General features: G+C 36.1%; 2 protein-coding genes and 2 long non-coding RNA genes across 5 annotated transcripts; 2 read left to right on the forward strand and 2 right to left on the reverse strand.

Annotated features, from left to right (window-relative positions):
• Positions 1-5,105: 5,105 nt before the first annotated feature.
• On the forward strand, positions 5,106-6,069 carry LOC138136715 (uncharacterized). Its single transcript, XR_011161403.1, has 2 exons — positions 5,106-5,433; positions 5,587-6,069. It is a non-coding gene; the product is annotated as an uncharacterized lncRNA (long non-coding RNA).
• LOC138136714 (uncharacterized) lies at positions 5,698-7,496 on the reverse strand. Of its 2 annotated transcripts, XR_011161402.1 has the most exons (4): positions 6,771-7,496; positions 6,337-6,556; positions 6,065-6,280; positions 5,698-6,014 (listed from the first exon to the last, which is right to left on the reverse strand). It is a non-coding gene; the product is annotated as an uncharacterized lncRNA (long non-coding RNA). The 2 variants fall into 2 exon arrangements; XR_011161401.1 differs by having other exon boundaries at positions 6,337-7,493.
• A 7,450-nt stretch (positions 7,497-14,946) lies between these two features.
• On the forward strand, positions 14,947-16,136 carry RpL26 (ribosomal protein L26). The gene is made up of 4 exons (XM_069055786.1): positions 14,947-15,104; positions 15,337-15,525; positions 15,578-15,718; positions 15,951-16,136. The coding sequence occupies exons 2-4, from the start codon at positions 15,358-15,360 to the stop codon at positions 16,092-16,094; spliced, it is 453 nt and encodes a 150-aa protein (XP_068911887.1). The 5' UTR covers positions 14,947-15,104; positions 15,337-15,357; the 3' UTR covers positions 16,095-16,136.
• On the reverse strand, positions 16,126-17,063 carry LOC138136563 (protein PBDC1). Its single transcript, XM_069055785.1, has 3 exons — positions 16,910-17,063; positions 16,763-16,861; positions 16,126-16,710 (listed from the first exon to the last, which is right to left on the reverse strand). The coding sequence occupies exons 1-3, from the start codon at positions 16,910-16,912 to the stop codon at positions 16,357-16,359; spliced, it is 456 nt and encodes a 151-aa protein (XP_068911886.1). The 5' UTR covers positions 16,913-17,063; the 3' UTR covers positions 16,126-16,356.
• Positions 17,064-17,139: the final 76 nt, after the last annotated feature.

A 17,139-nucleotide genomic window follows, 5' to 3' on the forward strand; every position in this document is an offset into this window, starting at 1 on the left:
ATCTTCAAAATCGTTGACTTATCCAAATTATGAGTTTGTAAGTTTTTTTGAAAGAATTGGCAGATATTGCCACCACAGAAATTTTATCATATTTGGCCCAAGAAAATATTTGCAAACAACTCGTAACAATTTTACTTCCACATTTAATTCGTAATTCCCTCTTTATCTGTAACACACATAAAGACAAAATTTGTAGTTATTATAGAATTATTGATGAAACCACTTTTAAAGAATAGTTGTTCACAAAAAACTGATTCCATAAAAAGAAAATCAATTGCTAATAAACCCATAAGTGGAAAGGTTTTAAAATTATAATACTACGTATCTACCAAAGAGGTACCTACATACCTACCTATCCACCCATTTAGGTATGTTCTTTAGTTATCACTCCTTTATGCTTTTTAAAATTACGTTACTTTCGAGTTTTGTTCCTTTTCCATTGTTTTATGTAAATGATGTATTAAATATAGTTATATATTTTCCAGTTTTACAAGACTATTACATATTTTTGTTTGATTTTCATATCTTTTTGAAACTTCATGACACTTTTGAAGGAAACGTCAATCATTGTTATTAACATTTTTCTCCGCTAGTTGGGGCTAGTTACCAAACGATTTTTTGAGGTTAGTAGAATCAGTTTCAACAATGAAAATTGGCGTATTGGGACGGCCGTATGGAGCGCAGCGGAAGCTAGATGAAGTTGGCCATGCGGGGACTCATACGGGGACTGTCACTGTTGAACTTTGTACGTTAAATTTTAAAGTTTCAAATATTAGACAATTTTGATTTTTGCTAAAAATGAAAAAGTGTGTGCTTTGTGGCAATATAAAACTTGTAAATATGGATATTTCTTTATTCAAAACTCATAAATGACAGTCCCTCGTACATACAGCGCCATCTAGTAGTAACTTTTGAAGCACACACCTGGGGTGCTTTTTTGACACGCTTATTTATTAGAGAAGTATAGGGAAGTGCGCGTACCAGTCTTATGTATATTACCATAATTATTTTGTGAATTTCGAATTTTAATTGTATTTTTCTTCATACGAATATACAGGTGTCCCAGAACTCGCGGATCAAACTTACAGTGCGTTTTCCTTGGTGATAACTGAAAGCAATAGCGTTTAAAAAAAAGGACAGGGTATAATCGATTTTTTGTAATGAATAATTAAAGTTGACCAATCAGAAGGACGCTGTTAATTTGAATTTCACGTAAATTTAACCAACGCTTTGAATTGCCTAGCAACATAATTCTAGTAAGAATGGTATGGAATGTAAGTAAATGTTTGGGCAACTGTGAAGATTTTGACAACGTCAAGTTATAATTTGATTCGAAATTGTCAAACTTCGTATTGAAATCATGTATACAGCTGCAGAGTATGGCGAAATGCTCATAATTTATGGAGAGTGCCGGCGCAATGCACGTGAGGATGCAAGGGAATATGCAATACGTTTTCCACGACGTTTGCCACATCCAAATTATAACGTATTTCTACGGTTGCTGTACCGTACTCGAGACACTGGGTCCCCCGCGAGAAGTTAGAACGCCAGAGACTGAAGATGCTGTTCTTCAGTCCTTTGATGACGACGGTAGAAGAAGTATATTTGAAGAACTATATTTACCGCGAACCTAACAATATTTTAGAAGAACTAAATGACAAAATTCCATCAACAAAGGTTTAATGCATCATATCCCTCCCGTCAATTTCCCATACCCCTCAAGGTTACAATTGCTCTGGAAATTTTCACTCATAACAAACCATATTTCATTCATTGTCGTTGCTTGGCAATTGAGGGAAGGTACTCAATTTTCTCATAAAGGGAAAATTAGATCGAGCTCTATTGGTCAATTTGATTAATTCATAACTAAAAAGCTGTTGCACCCTGAATATTTTTCTAAACGTTTTTTACCTTCATTACCATCAAGGAATATACAGTTTCAATTTGATCCGCGAGTTCTAGGACACCCGGTATATACCGGGTGTCCCAGAACTGCCGCATGATATTTTAATAGCGTATTCTGGAGTGAAAATCAAGACTGAAATTGAAAGAAAAAATGTCGAGGGTCCTATAGTATCTATACTGTAAGCGATTTTCGCTGACCAATCATAAGACCTTTGTTAATTGCTTTATTAGGTAAGCTCATTACTTTGTTTCATTTCCATGGATTTTCATAATACGATAAAATTCTTTGAATTATTTGGTCCACTGTAATCGAATAATAAATTACATTGTGACATTTCTTAACGTCATTTTGACAGTAATATTTTTTCATAAAATCCAAAAGTGAACAGTTTTGAAAATGTTTACCGCTGCAGAGTACTATGATATGCTCATAGTTTATGGAGCATGTGGTGAAAGTGCTTACGCAGCCGTAGAAGCTTACGCTGCACGTTTTCCTGCAAATGTATTTTTGCGTTTGGTGAATCGCGCTAGGAATACGGGGAATTTAGTACCTCAAATTAAAGGAGTTGGTGGTGTTACACGAGAGGCTCGCACTCCATAAAATGTAGAGGCTGTTCTTCAGACTTTTGAGGAAGACGGAACGTTAAGTATTAGAAGCGTCGCTCTCGCTAGTATGTTTGACATTTCAAAAAGCACAACACAACGGATTCTAAAGGATAATCGACAACACGCTTATCATTATACGCGTGTACAGAATCTCTTGCATGAAGATCTTCCTCTCAGAGTGCAGTTCTGTGAATGGTTACTGCAACAACAGGAAGCAAATCCCAACTTTGTAAAAAGTATTTTATTTACGGATGAATGTTTTTTCTCAAGAAACGGAACATTTAACATTCATAATTATCATGTATGGGTAGACGAAAATCCACATCATGCAATTCATGTTAATGCATTTCAACATCGGTTTAGCATTAATCTGTGGGCTGGGATTTTAGGAGAGTCATTGACAAGTGTTGATAAATAAACGATTATCAGATAAAATATCGACTGTAGAGTTTCAGGTTGGTCCGTTTGAATTTCCTCCAAGATTTAATGGTGAAGTCTATGCCAATTTTCTTAATGATGAATTGCCTGATCTTCTAGACGATGTGCCATTGCAATTCTTGGCACATCCCTGGTTTCAACACGATGGTGTTCCAGTGCATTATACAACTCAAGCTCAACAAGTCCTTGATAGAAGATATCCTGATTCTTGGATAGGACGTGGCGGGCCAATACATTGGCCGGCTAGGTCGCCTGACGTCACACCTTTAGACTATTTTTTGTGGGGTTACATGAAAAACTATGTTTATCGTGAACCGGTGAACTATTTAGAACAACTGGATGATAGATTGCATGAAGTTTTGGGAACAATTACACCTCAAATGATTCAAGGCGCCCAAGCAAGCTTAATAAGACTAGCACGCCTTTGTATTCAAATTGGTGGAGGTCATTTTGAGTAATTATTATAAGAGTATCTACGAATTGTTAACTGTTATGGTTTTTGATTGTTTATTAAACTTTTTTTTTAATTCTAAAAAATCAAAACAATATTGCTTTTCTGTTTTACTCTGCTTAAAACCAGCTTTTGTTAAGGCATTATTCCAGTCAAACATGAACCTCAATATTTTTCCCTAGTTTCAAGGAGTGTATTAACGTTTGTCAGCTCAACATTTACGCTTTCATCTTAGGGTGACGTGCCTCAACGCAGCTATTAAAAAATAATGTCACATTGACACTTCATTTCTGTCAAGTACAGTGGACCAGCTAAATTTATAAGAATTTTGAAAAATGTAAATGTAAGTTGTTTCCCAGCAACTAGTCGGATTATTTAATATACCTTAAAACAGGTTGAAAAAAGCTTCACACGATTGGTTAATTTCAATAGTTTACCATTTAAATACCCTACGGCCCTCGACATTTATTCTTTCAAATTTAGTCTTAATTTTCACTCCGGAATACGTTATTAAAATATCATGCGGCAGTTCTGGGACACCCGGTATATATGAGCAATTTAACCAAAAAAATAATAAATAGAAAGACTTTGCGGCGTCTCTGTAAGTACATTATTGTAATATTTGAATATTTTTCAACAACTACCAACGAACTTTTCCATTGGAACTTTCAATAATCCCTAAATTCAACTTGACGGCTGAAAATTTCCCAAAGACCACTCACCAAGATAAAGAATAAAGTATAGGTATATGATTTTATTTCATTTCCTTTCTGATTAATTAGCTTTCATTTATTTTCTGTCCCTATAATTTTATTCTGCTTCGTTCTTCTTTGATTGTTAAATCTTAGGATCCTATGCACACACTCTGTCTGCATTTTCTTCACCTTATGGCTTCTCACTGACGCCACCTCTCCATAATCCAATACCAAATAGAGAAAATTCTCGCAATACAACTTTTTTCTGCCACATGTGCAAAGATGTCTTTGAAAATTCTACAAGAGTTAGTACATACAAAATATTTTGATAATGAACAAAAATTCTTGTTGCTTTTTCCGTTAAAAAGGCAATACAAAAATCTAGTAGGCCTAACAAAAGATAATCACACAATATGGTCACTCCATAAAGATGAATCAACCAACAAAACAGTGTTTAACAATTACACATTTAATTATTTTAGTGATTTTAAGGTAGCATCCTAGATTTTTACATTCCACTATACAAACCCTACACCGTTGGAAAGCTTGTCAAAAAAGCTTTCGACCAGTACAATAATAAATGCGGAGTGCCATTTGAAAAAAATGAGTTTTTGACATTTTTAGTTTGTTATATTTAAAAAATCGCAGTAGGCATATGCGACTAAGCATGTTATTGAGTAAACACTGAAGTAGCAGATGCAGCAAACATTCAGCAATCAAATAGCGTCAATTATTTTAATTTATGTGCAAATATATATACTGGGTGCCCAAAATTCGCGGAACAACTCAATGAGGTAATGTCAATTCATGTTAGAAAATAACGAGAAAAATAATTAAAAAATTCTATACCTCTTAGATTTGAAGATATGGGGGCCCAAAAGGTGCAGCTTTGATCTCATTTATTTTAAATAATAAAAAAGATTTTGACTATTTGTCTTTTACTAGCCAGTGGCCTAATAATTTTGAACGATTGTGATCAGGGGGCCTACCACCGACTTCGGTGAGTTTTCTCACCAGTGAAAAAACTCACGTGCATTTTGTCACTCATTTTTTAAAAACGCTACTATTGACATTGCGTGAGATGAGAAATTTCACCGATGAGTTTTCTCATCTGTTAGATATTGCAACGCTGCAATTCGCGTTCGTTGCTTAGCAACATATAGGTTTCAATCGTGGTTTTGACATTTAACAAATCATTTTTCACGATTTTTGAAACTTTATAATCAATCATAAAAGTGACGAAAGAGCAAAAAGAAATTTTGGTCGAGTTTATGCGGACTCACCCAGAATTAATTTCTGGAAAATTCTCCGCAAAAAGAGTGGAAAGCGTGAAGAAAGGTAATTTTTCATATTCGTTACTTTAGAATTTATATATATCTACATCGTTCAAAGGGTGCAAAGTGGAATATAACTAAATATACAAATTTGACATCTACCAAACATAACATCAAAAAATTAGAACCGATTTTTTGTCAATAGGTAACTTTTCAGGTGCTCAGCCTATTTTGCAGTACTCAGCAAGCTAAGTGCTTCAAACAGTCAGCCACGCACCTGAAAACTGGTGGTGACAGCTCATTTGTATACTATTAAAATATCCAAGGCTTAATTTCAACATTTTATTTTAATTTCTACAGATCTGGCAAGACAATAAGAAGATGCTGTGAATAAGAGAAAAGCCAATAAAACAGGAGGTGGAGTGAACAGTTTTGCAATTTTCAGTCATTGTCACAAACTGAAGAATTTATTGCTGCAGTGTTGACACCAGTTGCTGTTTTGAATGCTCCTGGTTCTGACCATCCTCCAACCCAATCAATTCGTTCAGTGACTTCAGAGCCTGCCAGTCCTAATAGTTGTTCAGCACCAAATCCTTTTCCTCGTCGATCTCCACGTCCAAAAAACCCGACCATTAGAAACTCCACCTGTAAATAAAACGATAAATAAAAAATGCATTAAAGTTACATGTGCTCACTGAAACTGATGAATTTATTTGTGTCTGACACTTCTAAGGGCTTCCAAATTGTTAGGATACTTAATATAAGTATTTAGTACCTACTTTGGGCTGGCTCAAGGCTTCTGTTACCTACTTCATGCGTCACTCACAGTTTGTTGAGAAATGCTTATGAAGCAACTGTATCCAACATCATCCAACATAAGCCTGATAGCTGCTCGTAGCATAGAAGGTGTGCTGCCAACAAATAAAAAAATAATGCAGACAAAAAAAAACCTTATTAGCTTAATTACTTGAGTATGGATAGATAAATCACTGGGTCTTCTTTTCAGACGCATATAAGATCACAATAAAATTAAATAACTCCAGCAGCTCGCCTCAATAACACATCTACTTCTTCTCCAAATTCTCAATTAAATTGAGCATCATTAAATCATCCATTTTATGCACAAGTTTGATTGCAGACCACTGGCAAAATAACACAAAGAATATTGTTGCGAATTGTACCTACAACTGAAACGCGTGGGTGAAGAAGAGAAAAACGAACGGATAACGTCAACACTTAGAATTAGATTAACAACACACAAAGTTGACAAACTGAATTTACAAAAGGTAACACTTTGAACGGTAAATTATTTGATAGCATTGATTACAATACAAACGGATTGAAATGGATTAGAATTGAAAACGAACGAAAAGCGAGACAACCGGCGTCCGGCGTACTCACACCGCGAACGAGGATCTAGGAACGAGGGGCGAGGGCAGGGCCGCAGAACACACGCAGGGCGCAGGGGGGCTGCCTACCACCGACTTCGCGCCAGAAGTAGATCTACTGCCCATAGAGGCATAGATGGAGGGATGGTTCACTTTTAGATGAATAATTCCAAACAAATATAATCCACAGAGTCCACTTCAACCTAAAAAAACACGCAAAGCACGTATTGTAATGCATATTTTACAATTTACAAGTACAAAAACTATTGGGCACACTATGGGGTGTGTTAAAGAAAGAAACGTAGAATTAACAGTGCAAGTAATAATAGTCTCATCAAGATGTAGAAAAAGAGCGTTTGGTTGGTTACCTACCTGCGTTTTTCTTCAAATTTTATCTGATATTTAATAATAATAAACCAAAAATATTCAATATTCACTTTGTTTAATTAAACATTTCATATATTATTCATTATAACCAACTATTATTCTTCATTTGAATTGAACACACTTCAAATGTCAAATCTCACCATAATTCCACTCATAATAAAGCGATCGAAAAATCTCACGCGTTTTCATTCGACTTTTGTCACCGGTGAGAAAAGTCACAGCGTCAATAGTAGGGTTTTAGCACTTTTCATTAAAATGACGTCATTTTGGTGACAAAACTCACCGGTGAGAAATCTCACACGAGTCGGTGGTAGGCCCCCAGGTTTGCAATTATTTTCTCCATTATTTCCAGCATTTCCAAGTAGTAATTTTATGTTCGTTTTACCTCAAACAGCGTACGGCAACGCGGCTTTGATTTTTCCCTCTCATTTCCATGGATACAACAAAAATTAAATATTTGCAGACTATTGGGATGCATAGAATGTTTTTAAATGTTGCCACATTTAGTGTAACGAATAGGTCCATATTTTCTACAAAAAAGAAGATTGATTTTTTTAAACATTTTTACCTGATCTCTTAATGACTACTTAACAACGTACTACTACGTTGTTCCACGAATTTTGGGGCACCCAGTATAATATAGAATATACCAAGGGACAGATACGAGTATATTGCCGGAAATTTTTTCGAGCAGTCCTCACACATGAGTGTTTGTAGCAAGAAAATTATTGGGATGCATAGAATGTTTTTAAATGTTGCCACATTTAGTGTAACGAATAGGTCCATATTGTAACGAAGTTACTAAGAAACGCTCCGGGTGGCGGAAAAATTCCGTTCTTTCTCCGAGCCGGTGCAGAAAATTAGCGCGGAGCCAACCGCCTTAACCGCGTCGACCGAATCCGCCCCGGAACCCGTGTTTCTTCCGGCCGACAGCACCCGGACTCCGCGCTGAGCCGAGCTCCCCCACCGCCCCAGCCGCGAGTCGCCGGCCGCGCGCAGCCCCACCGTGGTAATAAAAGGGCCGCGCCGAGCCTGAAGAGCTCATTCCGATCAGGGGGGTGAAACAATATAGGACGTATTGAAACCGCGAGCATCAGCGCCATCTGCTCGCCCTGAGACGACTTATATTCTCAGAAGTCAAATATAATAATAAAAAAACTAGTAACAATAAAATTATAGTACAAAACACAATGTTGTAACTTAATTTTAATGAAAAAGTACATGTTATCTCGTATTTTTTATTTTATTTTATAATTATTTTATATAGGTTAGCGCCATCTATTAGCTCTGAACTAAACAAATATAAGAAACCGTGTAAATCACAATCAGCAGTTCAGCACTTCAAAATTCAAGATCAGTTTAATTTAATTAAACCATGCTTTCGTCGTTTGTGTTTAAAAAAAAGTGTTGTATGCCCAATTGTAATAATAAGGATGCTTAACGTCGCCTCATCCATAATGTGTAATGTAACAAGACGACCGATAGGGGACGCTGTCCAACGACGTATTCTAAGGTACTATATCACAAAGGTATCGCCAACGGTGCGGAGATATATCTCCCTCTCTTTTAATTTCGAGCAATGTTAAGTTAATCTGTTTGATACGATACAAACATCCCTTAAAATTGTGGATACTTCTATCTTTGTCACACTCACAGGATTTATCGATAATGTCCTCTCTTTTAATTTCGAGGCGAAAAATTGTGGAGCGGAATGGCGCTACCTTCTAAAGATATAGTACCTTAACGTATTCCCCACCGCCCGCGCACTAAGATCGCCATCTTGGTTGCGCTCTCTTCTGTCTGGGCCGTTGAAGAAGTTACACGTGACAGTTTAATGAGCAGTTTGTAATTTAACACAAAAGTGTACGCATTCTTACAATAAACTCGTTAAAACGTTACAGTAACTCATAACGTTCTACAAATACCTAACCTACCGTCTACCGGACTTATAACGTAAATTACTATATTGTTACTAAAACGATTTAACAGACAATAATTGTACCTGTCTTAAGTTGATTACTTGATTAGTGTCGTTTTGAGTTAATATTTTTGTGATAATACATTTTTTTTAACAGTTATTACAGAATGTTTTGTTTTATCTTCGACTTGAATTAATTATTATCACTGACAATTAGTCATTAATAATGTGTTATAAAATTGTATAAAAACAATACAACATAAAGTAACACATTATTAATGATTAATTGTTATTGATAATATTACCTTTGAAATTAAAAATTTAAATTTGGTAGTAGGTTTGGACCCGTGGTTTGGTCTGTTGCCTGGCTAAATGTTTTGGCTCAGGGCGGATAGATGGCTCTGAAACTGGTTCTCATCAAGGTTGGTAGAACTGACTAATTTGTATAATAGGTTGCCTCGTTGCCATTTAAAGCAATAGTTTGAATTTTTTCCCCCCGCAAAAGTTACTCGTGACGTCACAGTGTACTAAACTTTTTCGACAGAGTCTGTCGATCATGCATTAGGTGTTCCCTCGGTAGAATAAAGCCCAAAAAGCCACACAATAAACTCCACGGAGCTTATATACCTTGGGTTCTATTCGAACACCCAAAATTTCTGGGTTGATTTTACGTCACGAGTTACTTTCCCCCCCGCCCCCCAATTTTCAACGAGGCAACCTATTATACAAATTGGTCAGTTCTACCAACCTTGGTTCTCATTCTTATACAAAGAGTGGCCTATCCGTATTAGTAATCCGTGATTTCGATCCCGGTCCTCTTTCCGCACCTAGCCTAGCTCCAGCACCGACTCCGACTCCGCTTCCGACCTAGCCGACAACCCGCTTTCTCCGCTTTCCTGGCCCGTTCCCTCCCGCTGCGAGGGAACCCCGGCTTTCCCGCTCTCTCCGCTTTCCTGGCCCGTTCCCTCCCATTGCGAGGGAACCCCGGCTTTCCCGCTTTCTCCGCGTTCCTGGCCCGTTCCCTCCCATTGTGAGGGAACCCCGGCTTTCCCGCTTTCTCCGTTTTCCTGGCCCGTTCCCTCCCATTGCGGGGGAACCCCGGCCATCCCGTTCCCTTTCACCCTCCGACCGGAGCAGGAAGAGCCAGCAGCGTCCAGGTCCGACCGGAAAGACAGAAGAGCCAGCAGAGTCCAGGTCCGACCGGAACAACAGTAAGTACGAGCCGCGCTCTCCTCCGACACCCGCCCGGAGCACTCCTCCAGGTCACGGACACCGTCCCCGAAAGGTTCCGGCGCCACCAAGTACCTACACCCCTTTTTTGTACATAGTGTGAATAAAGGCCCCCTTGTTGCGACACCTGTTTGTTTTACTACCCCTTTTCCGCGCCCTGACAGCCGACCCCCGGACACCGTACGCTCCGCAAAAGCTACCCCGGCCGTGTGGCGTCCTACCACAGCCGCAAAAAGGGACTGGCGCTCGAGGCATACCGCGACCGACCCGAACGGCGTCAAATCCCGTGACGTCCCTGCCGCCAGTGAACGTCACAATATCTTCTACAAAAAAGAAGATTGATTTTTTTAAACATTTTTACCTGATCTCTTAATGACTACTTAACAACGTACTACTACGTTGTTCCGCGAATTTTGGGGCACCCAGTAGAAATATAGAAATGGCATATTGTACTTTTTTAAAAAGAAGGATAACAAAGATTTCATATGAATATGATGAATTTTCAAATATGTTAATAAAAGCTGCTCCATTTGATTTTAGTACTTTCAATATTCATTGTCCCAATCTAGATATTTTGGAACAATTGAAAACTTTATTAAATAAATTGGCTTTAACATCGCCTCTGGGCTGACTTCATCAGACTTTATACCGGGTGTCCACTCTCAAAGTCGAACATAGGCAATTAACACTGTGCATTCAGTGTTAGATATTATGCCATCATTTCGATACATCAAGAATTAAATTATAATACAAGTGGTCCCGATATAACCAGCCAAAAAAATTCTGGGTCATTAAAAACCCCTTTTCATTAGGTCCAAAATAATGGGGATCAATTAACCCCTATCCACACCCATTCGACGCTGCTGACCATAAAAATACGTACCTACTCAAGAATTAATTGTTGGTGTTTGTAAGGATGATAGTATCTAAGCAACATAGGTACCTGAATCGTTTATGACAAATCTCGAATCTGACAAACTAAATCAAATTAATGACATTTATTGAAAACGCTGTACACTGTGTGGGTTAATTCACCAGCTTATTTAGGTACAAAAGCTGATTTTGTAGGCTGAGATGAATGAGTAATAAATAAAGTGGTGTTCCTCAATGTGTAAATAAATGTATCTAGAGGTAGTGTGTGCAAAATTGTGGAGGAACTGTGTAATGCCGGCGCTACACGATGCTACGAACACCCTCCAACGCTGGAGGGTTGATAGTGCGTCGCATCGTGTGGCCGATCTTCAATCCACGCACGACAGATGTCGAGCATTCAACATTCGCGTTGGCTGTTGTCGCGTCGGTATTTTTGATCGCGTCAAAGGACTTCTTCCAAACGTTTGACGAAAACATTCGTTGGTTTGATGCACGGCTACACGACTTGTTCGAACTTCAAAGCAGTTTTCAATTTCTAGGTGGCTGTTCTGGGGGTACTAGGTTACTAGGTGTAGCGCAAAGTGTTTCATTTGTATTTCCCAGGTGTGTATTGTATTGTAATGGTCCGAATAGGTTTTTTAAATTAATTTAAATTCCAAAAGAAATTCTACTTTCTTCTACGTCTACCTACATCAAACGCTGGCATTGTAGATTGTACGGATGATAATTACACCTGTCAATATGACATTAATAGTATATTATACGCCAAGGTAGAGAAGACATTTTTTTAAGCCGAGGTAGTTTATTCCCCGAGAAGCGAAGCTTCGAGGGGAATAAAGAAGCGAGGCTTAAAATTGTCTTCTCTAGCGTGGTGTATATATTATTTTTTTCACTACTAGATCCGTTAAAACCCTTTCTAATAATAATTATTAATTAAATTTGTTTGTCCGATGCGACGATCCGAGTTCTCATTTTTCAACGGTTGCTATGAAAATTGAAAATCGTCTGTCTACGTTAACCAATAAAATCAAAGAAAATCTTTCGTTGCTAGGTGACGGCTGCTCATTTAGAATATATAACTCAAGAAGGAGAAATCATTAAAAATTTAAATAAAGGAGAATTTTATAAATATTTAGGTATTAATCAATCAAATCATATTAAACAATCAATTATAAAAGAAAATTTAGAAAAGCAATTTTATTTAAGAATTAAATCTATTTTAAAATCAAAATTAAACGGTAATAATTTAATTAAAGCAGTTAATACATATGCTGTTCCATTACTGACCTATTCTTTCGGTGTTATAAAATGGTCCAAAACTAATTTACAGAACATAAACATTAAAACTAGAGTTCTTTTTACCAAATTTAGTAAACACCATCCTAAATCTGCTATTGAAAGATTTAATTTACCACGCGAAAACGGTGGTAGGGGTTTTTCAAATCTAGAAATACTGCTAAAAAATCAAATTGCTTCACTAAAAAATTATTTCCTCAATAGAGCTCGTGATAACACCTTTTTCAATGCTTTGGTTTCAGCCGATAAAGGCTACACACCTTTAAATTTAAGTGATAATATAATTTCAGACATTGTTAAGCCAAATATACCTGACACAATAGCAAATATAAAACAGAAGTCTTTACATGGGAGATACTTTAAAGAACTGGAACAACCAGAAGTTAATATTCAGGCATCTCATGCATGGCTTAAGAAATCAAATATTCACCCTGAGACGGAGGGTTTTATATTTGCAATACAAGATCGTGTTATAAATACAAGAAATTATAAAAAACACATATGCGGTTTACAATCGATAATTGATAAATGTAGGATTTGCGGAACTGAAGGGGAAACAATTGAACACATCATTTCTTCTTGCACCGTTTTGGCTCAAAGCGAATATAAAAAACGACACGATATATTCGCTAAAATTATACACATGAATTTAGCTGTTAAATTCAATTTATTAAAGAATACACAACCACATTATAGTTATACACCAGAAAGTTGTTTGGAAAATGACAGTTACAAGTTATAGAACAATTTTAACTGACATTCATATTAAGCATAACAGACCAGACATTATAATTTTAAATAAACAACAAAAGCAAGCATATCTTTTAGATATAGCTGTTCCAAATTCACATAATATAACACAGACATATAACACAAAAATTAATAAATATTTTGAGCTGTCCGTTGCTATGAGAAATCTTTGGTGTTTAGAAAAAATTTCGATTTTACCACTTGTAATTTCAGCAACGGGAATAGTACCGGAATCTCTTTTTAAAAATTTAAAAATTCTGGATTTAGATAACACATTGGTAGTTGAAATTCAAAAAGGTATATTATTATACTCATGTCACATCGTGAGGAAGTTCCTTAACATTGACACAGAACATAATACACAACAAAGTCATAATGCGGAGGCGAGACGCCGGTAATTATGTTGATAAGCACTGCACTATTACTTGATAGTAATATCCGTAATAGTGTATGTACTCCGGCAAAATTGCCGTGCCGCCGGGTGGAGGTGGGATAGTCGTGTACCTTGGGAGAGAAATTCTACTTCTGGGGTCGGTTCGAGAGTCAATAATGACGCCTTCTGAGACTAGTAGTGAAAAAACAAATATATTTCATAGCAACTCGTATATTTTTTTAAATGTGGTAATTTTAAATGTGCCTATGGCCAGGTTTTGTGGTTGATACCCGGTACCTATACAATTTTTTCTTCAAACCTTCATAACAAATTATTTTTTAGGATTCTTATTTCTTATGTAAACTATTATTAGATGTGATACATCGTTGAATTCAAAAAAAAAACTCTTTTCAAAAATCATAAAATTAACCCCTGTTGCTATTTAAAAAAATTCAAGTCAGCTTTGTTAATCGAAAACAAATGAAGGTATAAAACTGCAAAAATTGCAAAGAATAGAATTTAAATGCTATTAACTCCATACCAAATCTTAAGGATTTCCGAGAAACCATTCTCGAGATATTTAACTGTTGCCATACTTTGTAGCGACCCTGTATATTTAGTTTCTATACCACTTTCCCGATTACTTAAAAATTATAGGTAAGTATATCTCAGGAAACGAACATGAAGAAATTTATAAACAAAAAATCTTTGTTTTTTCTTTTTTCTGTGCCATGTTTTGCATTAAAAATAGAATAAGTTTGTATTGTAATTCAATCCTTGGATAAAAACAAAAATGTCAATTATGTGCCGATTAAACACAAACAAATGTCATTCGTGTAAAACGGCGGGAAATTCAAACTTTACACTGTTCCAAATGGTTTACTTTTTTTTTAAACCTACTCAACCCAGGTTTTCATTTGAACGCTGATAGTTGTGATATTTTTATTGTTTTCTCGACTGGCAAAAATAAAATGATCCATCACTTTTATTTTACGCAAAAACCCTAATGGCCGGTTGCACCAATGCCAGTTAAAGTTAACTGTAGGTTAAAAAAATGCTTCGTTACTTTAATTAATTATTCTACCTATTGTTACGACAATGTTTTCGTCTATTTTAACCTGTAGTTAAATTTAACTCACGTTGGTGCAACCATGTCGATGGTGCAACCGGCCCTAAGGGTCAGTTTATAGAAAAAGAATGAAATATTTAATTCGAATTAAATTTTAATGCGCGACTGGAAATCCGAAGCTTCGATTGGTTGAATCTGATCACGTGTTCAGTTAATCGCATTTGATTACGATTGACTTAATTTCGCTTCTGTAAACTGGCCCTATCTCAATTTAAATATGTATAATTTGTCTTACAAATGAAAATTAGTTCTGTTTTCATTTTATGTGAAAACCGAGTGAAAACTAAAGGGCGCCGTTTTAATTTACGGAGTAGACACAACATAGCGCAAGCGTTAGCGCTTAGCGCAAGCGCAAATATCCTTTCCGTCGAAGTTTATGTTGCTGTTGTCGGTAGGTTCTCTTAAAATGTTCAATTTATAAACATCTGTAAGCAAACGTGATATATTTGAATATTTTTGCAATAGATGAATGTATCGTAAAAGTAGTTAATAAAATCCACCGATATTTTCGGCCGTTGCGTACAATTTTTCCAATTTAGAGTAAACATAACCTAACTAATAATTAAGGAAGTGCATGTTACGTTGCTTTTCACCTGCAGTAAGCGTTGTATTTTCAATTTCAGGAGTAATAAACAGCATTTAAAATGAAGTTTAATAAATTGGTGACCGCTTCAAGGAGCAAAAACAGGAAGAGGCATTTTACCGCCCCGTCCCACATCAGGAGACGACTCATGTCTGCACCTTTGTCTAAAGAACTTAGACAAAAATATAACGTCCGTACGATGCCAATTCGTAAAGATGACGAAGTTCAAGTAAGTTGAGTGGAAACACTTTAAGTTGTTGGTATTAATCAACTGTGTTTAGGTTGTACGAGGACATTATAGAGGCCAACAAGTGGGCAAAGTTGTCCAAGTGTACAGAAAGAAGTTCGTTATTTATATTGAACGAATTCAAAGAGAAAAAGCTAATGGGGCCACCGTTTATGTAGGAATTCATCCCTCAAAGGTACATTTTCCCCACAGTAACTACCTTCCTGTACAATAAATGATGAGTACAAACCATTCGTAGACTGTAAGATTTTAACTCTACATTGTTACACTTGCCAGGGTTTTCCTGGCAATGTGGTGACTTTGTTTAGTTGTCTTGCGTCATGGTTAAAATTGGCACTGATTTTATTGAAATTTCATTCAATATTGATTTAATTTGTGACTGGTGTAACTGGATTGTGTCATTTTAGGTCGTAATCGTAAAACTTAAAATGGACAGAGATAGGAAGAAGATTATTGACCGCAGAGCCAAGGGTAGGTTGGCTGCTTTGGGTAAAGACAAAGGAAAATACACTGAAGAGTCTGCATCAGCGACAGCTGTGGAAACATCTTAATTTGTGTATTTTATAATAAAATAAAAAAATGTTCTATTAAAATTGCTTTATTGATGTAGAAACAACTTAAAATGAAACTTAAAAAATATTGATTGATATGTAAACATTTACACAAGTTGTATTAAGTAGGATTTTGAACTATCATCTTATTGTGAGATTATCATATTTTCAACATAACCTACAGTGCCATTTATATCAATTTGATGATTCTATAGATGACAAATAAGACTCCAGACTTATACAAATTACCATTTGCATTTTTTTACACACTCTTGTTTTCAGGAATGAATGTTTTTCTAAGGAGATCATTTACACCTTCCTTATTTCTTGCCAACTCTATAGCATAAAACTGTATTCTAGTTACTAAAATTGAATTGTCTTCAGAATACTCTTTGGAAGCATCTGCTCTTAATAAAGTTCCAAAACTGTAGTCTTCCACACATTCTTTAAACCTTTCACAGAAAGGCCTCCATTTCTCTTTTTCCTTTGTACTTTTTAATTCACTTTCATGTATAACATCTACCCTCAGATCAGGAAATTCTTCTCTGAATATTGTGTATATCACATCATCTAGAGGAGTCAATTTTAAGTATTTTGGATCTACAGAACATAATATCTAAAATATAAGCCATCAACGTCATAGTCAAATCGGTATTTTCGGCACATACATTAAAGTATATTTCAGCGTGCTCGAAAGCTTTCATTGCCCACATTGCCTCCAGTGTTTGGTCATTTTCAAATTCCTCTGCAGAACGATTCAGTATCTCCTAGAATTTTAAATGTTTTTTGTACGTTTAGCAAAAATGCCGTCTCACCATATTTCAATGAATAATCAACACGATTTTAAGCAAAAACTGGACATTCAGGGTCGAATTGAAAATTCAATTTCTTAACCTCCACGTGCTTTTTGTTGCTGTTCAATTGACAGTCATTAATACCAACATAATAAACAAAACATTGCCGTCACGAAAATCCATAACTGAACATATTGTTCAATGGTGTTTATATTTGTTTGGGAAAAGATTTGACACATTATCGCATTTTA

The sequence above is a fragment of the Tenebrio molitor genome, chromosome 8 (assembly GCF_963966145.1).
Source record: "Tenebrio molitor chromosome 8, icTenMoli1.1, whole genome shotgun sequence".
Taxonomy (NCBI): domain Eukaryota; kingdom Metazoa; phylum Arthropoda; class Insecta; order Coleoptera; family Tenebrionidae; genus Tenebrio; species Tenebrio molitor.

Coding starts and splice junctions, on each gene's coding strand:
- RpL26 (XM_069055786.1), top strand. CDS start 15,358: ATGAAGTTTAATAAATTGGTGACCGCTTCAAGGAGCAAAAACAGGAAG. Junction 15,526..15,577: donor GTAAAGATGACGAAGTTCAA/GTAAGTTGAGTG, acceptor AACTGTGTTTAG/GTTGTACGAGGACATTATAG. Junction 15,719..15,950: donor TAGGAATTCATCCCTCAAAG/GTACATTTTCCC, acceptor GTGTCATTTTAG/GTCGTAATCGTAAAACTTAA.
- LOC138136563 (XM_069055785.1), bottom strand. Junction 16,711..16,762: donor ACGCTGAAATATACTTTAAT/GTATGTGCCGAA, acceptor CTTATATTTTAG/ATATTATGTTCTGTAGATCC.